Source organism: Lepisosteus oculatus, chromosome 6, assembly GCF_040954835.1.
Source record: "Lepisosteus oculatus isolate fLepOcu1 chromosome 6, fLepOcu1.hap2, whole genome shotgun sequence".
In the NCBI taxonomy this organism is placed as follows: Eukaryota; Metazoa; Chordata; class Actinopteri; order Semionotiformes; family Lepisosteidae; genus Lepisosteus; species Lepisosteus oculatus.
Window position 1 is genome coordinate 4,402,396 of NC_090701.1, and position 15,511 is coordinate 4,417,906.

Consider the following 15,511-nt stretch of genomic DNA (forward strand, 5'->3'; position numbering starts at 1 on the left):
CACCAGCCGTCGGCTGCTTTTTCTCATTCAGCAGTGCTGTCCTTTGCCTTCTGCAGGCAAGACAGCCACAGAGGCTGTATTTGAAAGAGTATCAGCGCATTCCCAAGCAGAGAGTTGTGGGGCATGCTGATGAGGTGCAAATCCTATTTTTCTTCAGAAAATCATGTAACAGTCAGGCCCCAGAAGATGGGGTTTTCACAGCAAAGCAAAGGATTTTCTTCCCACTGGAAATACTATATGATTACTGTCAAACAGTGACCAGAATAACAAAGCTCAGTAAGCAACAGTTTCATCATACATTGGATAACGATATTGTATGTATTACAATATGAACAGACCTGTTGATCTGATTTCATTCCTGAGCACAAACTGCAAGAACTCAATTGCCCTAGACACACATCTGTCAACATTGCTCTCTGAGTTTACTGAACGACACTTCTTCACCCGAGCAAGCGGTACTTCAGAGGTTGCAGTGAATCAACTTGACTTCTTCAACCCAAACTGCTTGAATATTATTGGCTGTTATATTAAAATAAGTGGTTTCATGGAAAAACAGACAATCAGCCCCGCTGAGACAATAGCGCTGTAAGTAAAATGATATTAGCAATATACAGTTTGTATTAAGCAATCAGCTTCTACAGCAGTTCTTCCCTCTGAAGGACTCGGGAGTGATGAGAACAAAGGGAAAAGCTTCCATCCTGTCTGTTGTCTGTATTAACACAAGCTCTCGACTTGATTCCGGGGGTTAAAAGCTTCGAGGCATCTGGCAGAACAGTTGCTGACAATGCCAGTTTGGCCCAGAGCAGCTGCAGATACTGCAGTTTGTCACTCCGGAGAGTTTGTTTTCCAAACACATCGTGTGTGCTTTCCTTGAGCCTAGTGTCCTTCCTAGATGCGTGGATCAACAAAAGGCCTCGGTCTGAAGTATTTTCTGGTCGTGGCAAGATGTGGAACTACTGCTGTGCTGCTGTGTCTGCATAAGTTTGTCACAGGCAGCCGAACACCATTAAACAATTGTAGTAATACAACACAAAAGTTACAGCTTTCAAATCATGAATGTTATCAGCGGTAGCAATATTTTTGAGAACATGGAAGTTAAATCTGAGAACAGGAGGCACTTTACACAAAGGGTTGTGTGGGACACGCTGCCCGGCAACGTTATTGAAACCGAGAGACGGGTCAAACAGCTTCCTCCTGATTGTGAACTTTTGTAATGTTCTTATGTTCCTCACCGTTTCAAACCTACTGTATATTTCAGTAGTTCGGTTAGACCTTAACGAAAGCAAAAGAAGTTGAATATGTGGAGAGTATCTGGTGAGACTCTTCTAGCTGCGGACTGATGGTCCGAGCCCCCCTCACCATTGAGGGGAGTAAGCTACGGAGTTTGCTTTCGCTGCGAGGGTGTAGATGAGGAGGCCGAGAGAGGAAGGACAAAGGAAGTGCGAGATATATACACGTTGGCAAGAAGCAGTATGCAAAATCTGGATCTAACCTTCCTTGTGAATACAATAATAATAATAGTAGCAGTTGTAGTAATAATAACATTATTTTATATAGCACCTTTCAAGCTGGCTTCTCAAAGCACTTTACAGAACGACGACAACAACAACAAAAAAACACACAATGTAAACACAATGAAAAAACTCAATGGGAGGAGACAGGGGATGCGGGTAAGGAACATGGTAGGAGCACAGGGGCACGGTGTAAAACAGAAGCAGTTAAGTTAAGGCCCCTCTGGAGAAGAAGGTTCTCATTCGAGTTTTGAAAGAGCTCAGGGAAGGTGACTCTCCGTTATCCTTGGGGAGAGGGTTCCAGAGCCTTGGGCCGCAGCAGAGTGTAGGTGGGATGGGGGGACCGATAGGAGACCAGAATGAGAAGAGCGAAGGTTGTGAGGTGGAAAGTAGGATGTGAGGAGCTCAGACAGGTACTATTATAACTTAGGTTAGAATTCCATTTCGCACACAGACAGTACTGTACTCTACTCTATCTGAAACACTGCTGAGGTTCAAGGCCTACTGCCACATAAAATATTGCAGTTCCGTTCTTAATTTATTCTCTTGACAGCCTGAGGACAACAAATGTGTTCTCTGACCCTCCCACATGAATGACCCCTGCTCTCCCAAGCAGAACAGCTTGGTTGTCTATGTCTCTTTTGATCTGAACTTCCTGTTTCATGGCTGCTTAGCATGCTGAGGTTTCTGCCATCCAGTATGTTACCAATATTAACACACAGTCGAGTGAATACTGTACACACATCTGCTTTAGGGGTAACTTAACGTATTCCAGAGGCATCCTGTTCAGTTTTTGCTGTTCTGTATTAATTTAAAACTCCATGTCAGTACATTATGTATCTATAAAAAATATTCTTACAGATTTATATCATGTGTATCTTAATTTATTAATGTTATTTCTGTTTTATTTTAATTCTGAACTTTCCTTTTTATTTTTGATCTATGTGGTTTCAGGAAGAGGTTATTTAGACATGTCTGTTTCTAATGAATGACAGAGCAATTTCTTTATCTTTTAACTGGAAAGATCTAATTCCTTATTCTGTTTGCTTAAGCATGACTCTTTGTAAATTGCATACATGAAATAACGCATTTGTTTACGAAGGGAGCACAATATTAGAGAGTTTTTTTTACTTGCACATCTTTCTTTTCATAGGAAAATCACTGCAGGAGAATCAAAATCCTTGGGGACTGTTATTACTGCGTTTCAGGACTGACCCAGCCCAAGACAGACCATGCTCACTGCTGTGTAGAAATGGGACTGGACATGATCGATACCATCACGTGAGTTTTGAGCTTCTACACTCTTTTGACCTGTAGATGCTATTATTACTGCAAATGTCAGGATGAAACTGGCCATTGTTACCGAATTTATACCATTCAAAAGTACTGAAATAGTGAAAATCAACTATAATTTAATTAATTTATGTAATGTGCTTCATATATTGAAATGCGATAGATAGATAAGACTTTATTGATCCTGAAGGAAAATTGATGAATATTGTATCTGATTATTGTTTTAAAATGTTCCATGTAAACAACATTAATTATTAATAGATAAAAATGTATTTTATGAGTTTTAATTAATGGCTTAAGTTACTTTAAATAGTCCTTTTGAAAGTAACATTTCCTGTACAAAAGAGGGGCTTTTTGTTTAATATAATTCATAGAACGAATGCTATAATGTTATGTTTGATATTTTCTGAAATTATTCATTTGGGAAAGCAAAAGTGGTTTAGAATATGATATGCTTCTCCTCAATTTGTTGTCTTTCTTTCTACTGTCCATGAATCATATTCCCCCAGTCTCCCACCAGCTTACCAGAGGAAGTGTATCTTCTTTAGCTATACTGGCATGTTTCTGTAAATAGAAGTGTTGGTCAGGATGGTGTTACATTTTCACACTTTAATTATTTTTATTTGAATGATGTAATATAGTATTAAGATGCAGGTAGAGATCATTATCTCTCTGCAGGTGGTTTGACAGCATGGTAACTGCGCTAAAAACCACATTTTATGTACTCAGACATGATTTATACATACTGTGTACATACTGGCATGCTGTGTTTCTTTAAGAAAGTACAGTACAGTACATGTGCATTATCACTTTACACACAAGAGAAGCAGAAGAAATTGCAGGAATCACTGACTCAGTCCCAGGTCTTTTTTTCACATAACCCAAAAAAGCAACAACTGCCCCTTTGTCTTCCAAATTGGCTGGAGGTGTTGAGCTGAATACTCTTCAGCATGTTAAATGAAAGATTAGGAAGTACACAAGGTGAAACAATTCGGCTCTTTTGATCTGCAGGTCTTGATGGAAACATTAAAAGAACAAAGGCCAGTACAAGGACGCCTGCCTAATTTGAAGAACTGAGATGTATTTGCAATAGATGCTTTTTTTATTCTGCAGTATCAACAAGCCATATAATTAGAACAGAAACATTTCTCAGCTGGCTTATTTCAAAATACTTTGAGGTTAATTTTAAACACTGGTGGCTACTGAGTAATAAACATTCATAAACAGTCCAATTCGTCGTGCCTTCCCCCCAGCCCTGCAAGTCTGGTAGTAGTGATTTAAATAAAACAAAAGGGAAAAGTGTTGATGCTCTAGAATCAGACCTGAATACTGGGTGATTCTGAAGCACAGCTCCTGGTAAGAAAAGGGAGCAAAGGCTCAAACAGACAACGTAATTGAGCAGTTTTATATGGTCACATTCTGTCCTCTTAATGTGATATCTTTCACGGTTTTTGCAACTCATCTGCTGAAGTACAGCTGAGGTGGAGGGTGTTTGGTGAAAGAGTGCTGTATACCATTTACATTGTACTGTATCTGACATTCTTGTTACGGTGGCACAGACACATCAATTACTGACATCGACTTCCGAGTTCAATTTCTTTAACACTATCCCAGATGCATGGTTGCGCACACATTTTTCCCCTGGATTCGTTTTCCTGAATAATGAATGAATAGTTAAAAAGAGCAAATGAGACTTGAGAAATATTTTGGGTGCAGGATTTTGTGCAGGATTTGTCTGCGATTTGGTGCACGTCTGTGTGTTATTGAGAATGATGACCTGTCCACGTTCTTCCTATTGTCCCTGAATCTTGGAGATGTTCTTTCTATATCCAATCTCCCACCAGCTTACTGGCGGAAGAGTATCTTCTTGAGCTATACTGGCTGGTTTTAGAAAAGACTACACCTGCTCCCATGAATCTGTGCTACTTCTCGTAGCGCTGGTATTGGTCAGGATGGTGGTACATTTTCACACTTAAATTATTTTTATTTGCATTATACTGTAGACTGTATTAAGCATTACTTAGATGTATGTACAGATCATAATTTCAGTAGTTGACTAAACATGGGGACTTCTAAAATTTACATTGTAACAGTTGCATATGAATCATACATTGTATCTCAAAGCAGTCTAGGGAAGGGGATTTGTTTTGTGCTGTGGATTTTATGTGCAACTAAAAAAAAACACACTAGAATCAAGAATGAAAGTCCTATAAAAGAGATCATTATTATGTATTTGTTTGCTTGATGTACAGATAAAAGTGAATCCAATTAATTTTATTTATTTTTATTTCAAATTGTACAAAGCCCTGGATTTGTAGTAGGTTGTGAAAACGGCACTGTGTGAACTGCAAGAATATAATCAGCAGCTTGAGATTGCCTTCCTGCTGACTTCTGTGTCAAAGATACCTGCGTTATCTATTCATTTACTATTTTATATCACGAGTAATGCAGATTAGGTTATTGTTTCCAGTGTAATATTAAATGTTCCGTAGTAACAATAGGGTTCCATACTTAGGTAGATGTAACTTTTTATGTCTTTCTAATCAAACATGGTATTTGGCAAGTATTTAAAGTTCATTTCTGGTTCCCGAAATCCTTCCTTGAAGGATGGTGTTCAGATTTCCCAGTTTGTTTAAGCTTGCTTCTTATGCACACAGCATTGCACACAGGCTGTAGAGGACGGATGAAGAAAAGTCTTTAAAATACAAAGTAGTCATCCTACTGTACCTTATCTCCTTAAAGCACACATACAAGCCAAGAAGAAGGGTGGCTTTTTTCACATAACGTGTTATTTAAGAGGAATAGCTGGAGGAGGCTATTTGTAACTTAAAAAACAGGTCCCTAAAACTGTTTTACAGGAGGAGATCATTTTTCTACCTAGCTGAAAAAAAAAACATTTTTTTTAAACTTATTGGCTTTGCAGATTATGTTTTTAAAGGCAATGAACCCATGATTTTTTAGCATATGTTTATTTTGTGGGAGAGTAACTACACTGCAAAATAACCATCAATAAACCAACAACAGATGAGAAATCCCATGTTCTACCACTTCATTTTTTTTTCAAATGCACCACTGAAATCCGAAATGTACAGTATTTGCTTCGCTATGCAGTATATATTTCCAGATTTGTATTTAAAATGATACATACTGTACTCCTCGCTTGTTCATTCGATACTTCACTCTGTCTCTCACAAGTTAGTAATGTATTCCACACATTATTATAGTTCAAATTTTACATCTGGACTATTCCACCTCCTGCATCAACTCATTTGAGGGTGGATACTGTACTGTAGATGGTAAAGGTGCATTACAAGAACTACTATACTATATACATCAATTAGTATTCACATGGGTCCTTCGGAACCATTTCTGAAACATTACAATGAATGAAAATTCCTGTATGAAATTTTTGTTGGTGGCAACAATTTCCAAATGGCTATTTGGATGCTCGTTTTTTAGACATAATACGGTAAGAATAATAATTGCGTTTACATAATACTAATAATAGTAACAATTGTAAGTGTAGTCGCGCACTGCGGCATAGTGCCTCAGTCCCATTCACCTCTCGGAAGTAAAATGGGACTGCTGTGTTGAGTCGAAAAGATAAATCGGTTGAAATGAGTCTTCATGGAAATCATTCGTTTACATACTGTAAGATCAAACTCTGTGTCACTAGTATCAGTGCTTGTGGTGAGACCTTGTCCGTGGTCATTGGTTTCTTGCTGGTAAGTAGTATGACTTTTACTCCAAGTCAGTAGTTCTTTTATTGCAATCTTGCGCATCTTTGACATGGATTTCAGACGTGGGGCTTTGAGTTAGACCTTTCAGCCTTAGTCAATTTTCACCTATAAATATATCATGCTCTTTACTTATCAAACCAGACTTGCCCATGTACACTTCACAGCATGAAGGTCATGGTGAGAGAGTTTTGAGTTTCTAAACATAAGTTGCTCTTGCTTGCTTAGAAATGTATTGAATGCCTTTGCACCTCCGTACAGAAAATATTTATGAATATAATGCACAGTTTATAGAATACAATTCAAGGTACACTGCACAGCATAAGGCTTTAAGAAGAAAATATGGCTTCTGGGGGAAATAACTGTGTCTAGTGTTGCTTAAAATTGCATTCGATTGCTTTCAGCTCAGCTATCAAAAAGATAATGGCCAAAAGAATAAAGTACACCCACACATTGCTTTTGTTAGCTGTCTCTCAAAAAAGCAACTTTCAAAAACAGCATATCAGCTCCTTAAAAAAAGAAAAACTCTGATTCTAAATATAAATGCTAGCTGAAATGTAGAACACAACTGTTTTGTGATACGCAACCCAGTCTCATTTCATAATTTTCTGTTCTGCAATGCAATGCATGGAAAATAAGAAGGAAAAATAAATTATGAATCTTGTCACCACGATAGTTCTTAAGCTATTCCAAGTAGAGGTAGATGACCATGTCTATGTAAAAATGTGTCCACTGGTAATCTGCTGTATACTTTTTTGTATATTTTAGACCTAAAACATAATTAGATGTTCATGAAAGTCTTAAAAAAGATGAGGTTATCTTCATCATTTATATATAGTTTTTATTAATATCTAATTATGTTTTAGGTCTACAATATATGAGTACAGACAAATCACTGGGGGTTCACAAGCCTTCTCTTGGCCCTCTGTATGAAGTATCTTTCTTGTGTACAGAGGAGGCTTGACAATGAAATAATGTCTGCAGTCTTGTTTAATTGGAAGTCCTGCTTGCTAGACATGATCTTTGACAACCATATTTACCTAATGCATATCTGTGTGGTAATCATGTCTTCAGAACTGTTCCGCCCTTCTTTTTCCTCAAAATGACGCATGGTGTGTCTGTTTCCAGGCTTCTAGGCTGACATTCTACTGTGAGCTAAAATTAAATTGGACAGGCTGACTTAGATCCTCTTTAAATTTGACAGCTATGAAAATATTTCATTTTAAAATCATCTCATTTATAAATTCTCTCTCGGTGTTTCTTTCCCTGTCTCTTCATTTCATGCACACTGACACACAGCTGTACAGTATATAGCATTTGAGGTTCTGCGTGTTTATAAATATCTCTCTGGATGAAGACACAGTATTTTTCTATTTATTTTTTAATAAACATTCCAGCGCAATCACTCCTGGGTCTCAACTGCTTTGCTATGGGAGAACCAGTGCATTCCTGGTATAAATTAATGATGAACGTGTAAGCAGGCTCAGTTTATGTTTAACTTCAATGCAATCAATACTAATTCTAAAACAGTAAAACTAAAAATGAGTTTAATAATGTGATGTAACTAGAGAGTAAAAGAGTATTGAGTATTTGGTGCTCACGACTTCCTTGTAAAAAAGATGTGTACAGGGACAGGTCGCAATGGTTTAATGAGTCATAGCTTATAGCCATGCACTAGGGGGTAAAATAATCTTTAAAAAATGAAGCAATTAGATGAATTTTAAGCAATACGTGAAAAGGCACACCAAAATTTCACAGAATAGCATTAGACACAAAACCTATAAAAATAACTCACAAGATGTATTTATTGTATGTATGTTTCTTTGTGGGCAGAGGATTAAAAAAATGGAAGTGTGCGCCTCTGAGGGTCTGAACCAGCAAAGGAACTCTTTCTGAGCACAGATTTGGCCTTGTGACTGAGAGGTCATGAGCTCAACCTGAGATATCTTGTTGCTAGTTGACTGGATTGGTATTTCTAAAACAGTGGTGTATAATTAGAGTGAAGCCTTGGCTTATTTTATTATTTTAAAAACTTTATTTCAAGTTTCTCATGCTCACAGATAATTCACCGAATAATCAAGCTGCGGGTTATTTTAAAAACCTTTTCCATGACCACTGTCCAACTCCCTATACTGTACAGTAGCTGTTAACTCTTAACCCGAGGTCTGTGGATTCTGGGCTTCTAACTTGCTGCAGAGCAGGATACACACTGAAACGTGGATTGAGCACTCTTGTGTGTGGTACCATGCCTATGTCCTGCCAAGTCAGGCTCCACCTCACCACGACCCTCTAAAGACGAAGCGGTTAATGCAAATGAATGAGTGGATGTTGCCTTCCTTTTGTGTTCAGATCAACACAAGACATCCTGGACTTGTTTTATGTCTAATACTATTCTGTGAAATTTTGGTGTGGCTTTTCACGTATTGCTTAAAATTCCTCTAATTGCTTCGCTTTTTAAAGAGTATTTTACCCCACAGTGCATGGCTATATGCGATGACTCATTATAAATAAATAAATAAATAAATAAATAAATAAATAAATAGTATTTTTCTGTCCAGGACTTGGCTGCCATGTGAAACTAAGACTATGCAGGTCACTGTCCTGAAAGCTAAACAAAAGAGATTAAAGGTTTAAAAGCCTGCTTGTCACAAACTAATGAGCTCCATCTTACATGTGTTATCTGTGCTGTCAGCGTTCAGTGTCAGTCAGAAATAAAAAAAAACAATAAGAGTGGAATGTAAAGGTAAATTTGGTACTGTTATTTCAACATATTTTTGCCAATCTTAAGGTATTCTCGCAAACAGAATGAAACAATTAATGCACTATTTCCATTGGATTACTTACATTTTCCTTCTCATGTTAAGCAGTATGAATTGCTATAATACTGTCTGTGTGTTTTTTAACATATGTTGTGAAAGGATGAATTGCAGCAGCTCGCACAACATTTCAAAGTAAACCTGGGCCATGATCCTGAATTCTCTGCCACATGTCGTTGCCGGTATCATCCAGGTCTGTTGCCGAGGCCACAGAAGTGGATCTGAACATGAGGGTTGGGCTTCACACAGGCAGAGTTCTCTGTGGTGTCCTGGGGCTCCGCAAGTGGCAGTACGATGTCTGGTCCAATGACGTCACACTGGCCAATGTAATGGAAGCTGGTGGACTGCCTGGGTAAGTCTCTGCATTCGGAGTACTCCACACGTTTAACAGAGAAGCGAAAGTCCACACTCTTCTTGAGCACATCTGCGATTTGAAAGGATCTGTACCCAGTATTCAATATTAAAAGAACAACCTGTATCCCCCCCCAACCCCCGTAAAACTGTTCCTGAGGGCTGAAAGCTCATCAATGATTCAACATTATATTGAAAAATATGTAGACCTTTAATTACAATACTGTCCATTAATAAGGTATGTACTCCTAACATAACCTTCTAGGTTTCACTGTACAAGATGATTTGTATATATATACTGTTCACATTACTTTTTCTATAAAGTTAGTTGTTCCAACAGAGAGGTGCTGTCTCGGATACACGATATTCAGTAAAAGAAACATACCAAAAGTCCATCAGCAGAATCAATGGAAAAAGAAACATTAATCAGAAATAGCGTGATGTTAACAAGCTAAAACACACTTAAATTTAGCAACATGACTCTGATAGAAATGAACCAGTATTATTAGTGTCATGATTGTAGTCCCTCCCCCTTAAGGGCGCCAGTTCTTCCTTGTTTGCCTCATTCCCCGCACCTGTTCCTTGTTCTCGCCTCCTTCCAGTCCCCCTTAAAAGCCAGGCGCTGACGTTAATCCGGGCTCTGCATCTGATTCCCATATTGTGCGAGCCCGGGACCTGGTTGCGCCTGGCTCCATTATGTTTTTAAGTTTCTATGCCTGTTCCTGTTCCCCTCGCCGGTTCCGACCCGGTTCCTGTTTTTAATCCTTCGTTTTGGATGGATCACCTGGCCATGGACTTTCGTTTTTGGATTCGCCTATGGACTTATTCTTTGGATTGTTTGCCTCGGCCACACCTTCTCCGTACACCAGCGCACCAAGGACACGCCCCGTCTTCATTCCCGTCTCCTGCAAGACTTTCCCCCCGGGTTTTCTCACTCTAACCCGGATTGTGTCGCCCAGATAGGGTCTGGAAAGAACTGTTCCGTTACAATTAGTATGTTTGTGTAATTGCTATTGTTCTTGATACTGTGCCGTACAGTGGACTGCTGAAAATAAATAGGTGAAACTGGTGACTGGTAACTGGTGACAATGAATAGTATTCATTATTATTAGGGTATTGATGACCTCCAGTCAAAGATTATTTTATCTTATCAGTTAGGTAGTGCTACATAGAGAGTTGTGCTCAAATGTTATGTTGTCTTAAAATAATACCATACTGAGAGATTTTCTCCTCTCCACCTCCTCATAGGAAGGTTCATATCACAAAAACCACTCTGGAGTGCCTCAATGGCGACTATGAAGTAGAGCCAGGATATGGCCATGAAAGAAACAGCTTTCTTCAGAAACACGACATTGAAACCTTTTTTATTGTGCCATCTCATCGACGAAAGGTAAGGAAACCAGGGTTTTTAATATTTAAGGGCCACCATAAATCCCCTTCCCAACTCTCCATTCAGCTGGATAATCCAATGAGACCAACTCAAATGGAAGCAACATACTGTACAGTACAGTGATTCGTCTTTTTTTTTAAAAGAAAAAAGCCAATAGTCCTTGCATAAAGACAGAAAATTACAAATCAAAGAAGACAAACATTTCTCTAAAATCTACTGTAAGCTTATCAACAAATAACGGCTCCAATAGGGCCTGTCTAGAAAGAGAACAGCCTAGGACCAGACGACGGCCTGCGGAAGTGGCTGAGGCAGTGGTCCCAAGCCCTGGTCTGCTGGTTTTTGCGCCAGCTGTGTCTTCACACTGCTCACACTGAAGTCAGTTTTCAGTTTGAGGAATATCGACACACTCGCTCTCAGCTCTTGAAAGATAAAGCTGGAAAGGGGTTGATGATTATGCAGCAAGTTGCACAAGCAGAGTCCTTCAAGTCTCTCAAGAGACAATTTCCAGATTCACCCTTTGCTGTAGCATTCTGCAGTCGCTGATGGCTCACTCCAGCCATTATCAATGAGCTTCCAACAGATGTGAATCATGCAGCAAATTATTAGCTACTGAAAACAAAAATAAAACATTTCCTCCAAAGCTAATAATGATGATGAAACATGGAGCATGAATGTGTTAGGTGATGGTTTAATAGTTTTGTTAACATCATCTCTGTGTAAGTGGACTGGGTCCTACTTCTCAACTTCCTATTCTCATGAGAGTCAATTCCAGTGACATCCAAAAGAGAAACAAAAAGCGTCGCAACGTGTTAAGTGTTTTACATAAGTGATCATTATGGTTCTCATATGAATGTGATAACACACTTTAGTCACAATTAGCTGGCCACTTTCACTACTATAGTAGTTACCAGAATTAACAGGGAAAAAATAATTACTGTCACACTTAATCGCTTTGTAAATGGGAAAGTGTCACCTCCCAAACCAAGAAATGAAAGCCACAACTTATCCATACATAGTCTAAACTGATCACTATAACACTGAAGGAAAAAAAAACAGGAATATCAAAAATTAAAAATTAAACTCAAATGTAAAAACTATCTACTAATTTTAAAATGAGAAACAAATGTGTTCTGCTGTTATTAGAACTTAAGAAAGCAACATCATGTTTAGGGGTCTTTCAAAGATGATCAACAAACAGCATCTCGTAGTATCTTTCTTACCTAACTTTCTCCCTCAATTCAATATGTGAAGTAATTTCACTCATCTCTAACTGAACTGCGGTGTATTGGAGTTATTGACGCATAATGGCTGCCGAGCATCATCCAGGTGGGTGGGACACCTCAGTGCTAGAAGAAATGGGTCGCACACAATATGTAATTTGGGTTAAGATCCTTTGGGTTGAAATATATATGGATTATGTAACTGCAAAGAATTCTTCTTGATGAACTGTATTCTCAGGAAAGTCAGTTAACGATGAACAGCTCTCCCAGCGTCTGCTATGTTTCTCTACTTCAGTGACAAGGACATGAAATCTATTTATGTGGTTAGTGGCCCGCAGCAGCCTAGAACATTGCTTTCCTTTGAGTTAAATACATTTATTTGTACTCAAATCTATAATCACTTTATAAGACTTTCTGCTACTAAAACCAGCACCCTTGCTTCTCTTTTGTCTCTGAACGCATGTTAGGTGGAGAAGCAATTAATCACATAGTTGCCTGTGTATTTCAAGAAGCCTGGTTCCTTTAAGATAGAAATATCTTAAAAGATATCCTGTTAAGATAGAAAACACCTGAGCTAGCTGCTCAGGGAATTCTGGGGTGTTTTATGCACCAATGATGCAATTTTGCAGACAGGAGACAACCTGTAGAAAGGCTGTGGTGAGCTCTGTGCAGATTGTAGCATTTTTCAGTTCAATCAGAGGGGCAGCAGACATACTGTACTGTATATTGATACGGGGATGGTATCTGTTTAACACAAGGATGCCTTAGGGGCAGATTTAAGACAACCTTACTGCACGATCAGAGGGTCAATAATCAAGTGCTTGAGTCGAAAGTCAGCTCTTTGAATTTCTCCTGTTACTGAAAGATGACTCCAGAAGTGTCGGATTTCTGGTAGGACGCCATTAAGTGCTAAGATTGCAGTGGCATGGCTTCAGGAAAACAATCCAGAGAACTTGCCAGAGTCAACTTTTTCCAGCTGACCATGGAGCTAACCCACCAATGCTATCAACAGTAAATGCCTGGGTAAACCTGCAACTGGCTGGCCTCTGCTGCAGCCACACAGGGGGAGTGACAGAACATCCCACTGCAGTCAGTCCAGCGTTTGCACCGATCTGTGCAGCAGTGCTGACAGGACTGTGTTCACATTCAAAGATGTCATACTCGATACCGACTTTGCAATACTTCCATTTCGGTAGCGTTTTTCAGGGATTTTTCTGATTTCAGTTATTGATGTGTTTGATGAAATATGTTCAACCTGTTGCGTTTCTTTGTGCATCAATATATTTACTCCTCTTGCATCACAGTATCTTAGATTATTTTGCATGAGTACTTTAAGGCGTTTTGTTTTTCTTTACCTATGGTGTATGCTCTTGGCAATGGAGTGGCAGAAAGACATCTGCTAATTGGTCGTGATCAAAGGTGGTGTTGAGAGGTTTTAGAAGTGTAGAAACTATATGAACATTTTCCAGGATTCAGTGGATTCAAATCCTATGTGTTATTATAATGTCCTAATTTGAAAAAAAAAAAGTTTTCATAGAAGTCATAGGAGTCTTATCATGTACCCTTTGGTGCTGATATTGTGTTGATGTATTGTAAGCATAGCAGTGCAATAAAATCACAGTTGTGCTTCTTGTGATAACAGTTAAAAAACATTGTCTGAGATGACCTTAATTTGGCATTAAAGGAGGGTTACTGTGTTTGTTTTTCTTGCACATTCCAAGAATAAAACTGCTGTATAACAAACTGTTTTTCAATAGATACCGTACCACTGTGCCCAAGAATAAACTTGGGTAAAAAACATTTTAAAAGTTAAATGAGTAAACAGAACTTTAGTCTGGCGATTCCTAGAAATCACATTACACGACACACTGATTACAGCTTTTATTCTGTTTTGACAGATATTCCCTGGATTAATCCTCTCCGATATAAAGCCTGCTAAAAGGATGAAGTTCAAAACAGTCTGCTACTTGCTGGTTCAGCTCATGCACTGCAGAAAGATGTTCAAAGCTGAGATTCCCTTTTCTAACGTCATGACCTGCGAGGATGATGACAAGGTAAAATCAATGTGAACAATCAATAGCGACCTTACATTATATTCCACATGTGTATTTGTGTGCATCATTCCTCCTTTTGTCCAGAAAGCCATCTATGTGATAATGTTGTTAAACGGTTAAGTATTTATTTTATGTTCCAAAGCTGATGGAGTTAAATCCCTGTTGTGGCTTACTTTCTAATCTGGCTCACAGCTTTAAGTCCAACTACCCACCTTTTAAGGACTGACAGGATTTCTGTGCTTCTTGGATAAAATGAATGCAAAAAGAAAAAATCATTCCTAAATTTACAAAATGTTCCAAGCAGTCTAGAGGTAGGTGATAAGACTTGTAAACTGCAAACTATGAATATACCGTATGTTTCCAACTGAAAAGGCTACAAAAATCAGAGGTTTAGATTTAGTAGTGAATTTTAAAACCAAATTCAATGGTTCAACTTGCAGTAAGCTTGTTATTGAGTGTCAAGGCAATGGTGATCAACACGTAATAGGCATATTTAACTTGCTCGCTTTCATTTAAATAAAGCTTTGGGTTTCATTTTGTAAATGTTTCCTTATTCTGAGGTTGGGGCCAGCTAGGAACACTTGGAAGAATGGAATCCCTTCTTACCAAAAACCAAAAGGAAGTAATTATTAAAGTGAAAGTTATGCACAGTAGCAAGGCCCTAAAACAGTTACTGGAAGAATTTTGAATCTAATCCCAGAATTCCCACACCTGCCAGAATCAGAACAGCTTCCAGTCAGCAGAGGCCACAACCCAGTATGTGACCTCCTGTCACGGCATATGACACCAGAACTGAGCATCTCAAATGTCTGTAAATACCTTTAAAATTTATATTGTTTTGGCAACAATGTTATGCAATTCATAGGTCTTGCCAAAAAAATTATTGAGATTGAAAGAAAGAAGCAACAAACTTTAAAAATGATGCTGGAGGCAGTTTACTCTCATGGCGGTGCTGAAAAAATGTACCAAGAAGCCAGTCCCTCCTTTCTCTCATTTACTGCTTCTGTCATGTACAGTAGCTGTTCAAGTGCAATATAGACAAGCTATAGTTAAAGATGCCCAACACACCCAGCTGTTAGATTTGGCGTTGAAGATAAATAGCAGGTACTGTATGCATGGGTTCCATTCAGAGTGTTTAA

General features: G+C 38.6%; 1 protein-coding gene across 1 annotated transcript in view; it reads left to right on the top strand.

Annotated features, from left to right (window-relative positions):
- Positions 1-15,511, top strand: part of LOC102692556 (adenylate cyclase type 1) — a 73,727-nt gene that overhangs the window by 34,219 nt on the left and 23,997 nt on the right. Inside the window, exons 5-8 of the mRNA XM_006634569.3 lie at positions 2,665-2,792; positions 9,551-9,709; positions 10,957-11,098; positions 14,217-14,372. Of these exons, the coding sequence (XP_006634632.1) occupies positions 2,665-2,792; positions 9,551-9,709; positions 10,957-11,098; positions 14,217-14,372 (585 nt within the window). The remainder of the gene's footprint in view (positions 1-2,664; positions 2,793-9,550; positions 9,710-10,956; positions 11,099-14,216; positions 14,373-15,511) is intronic.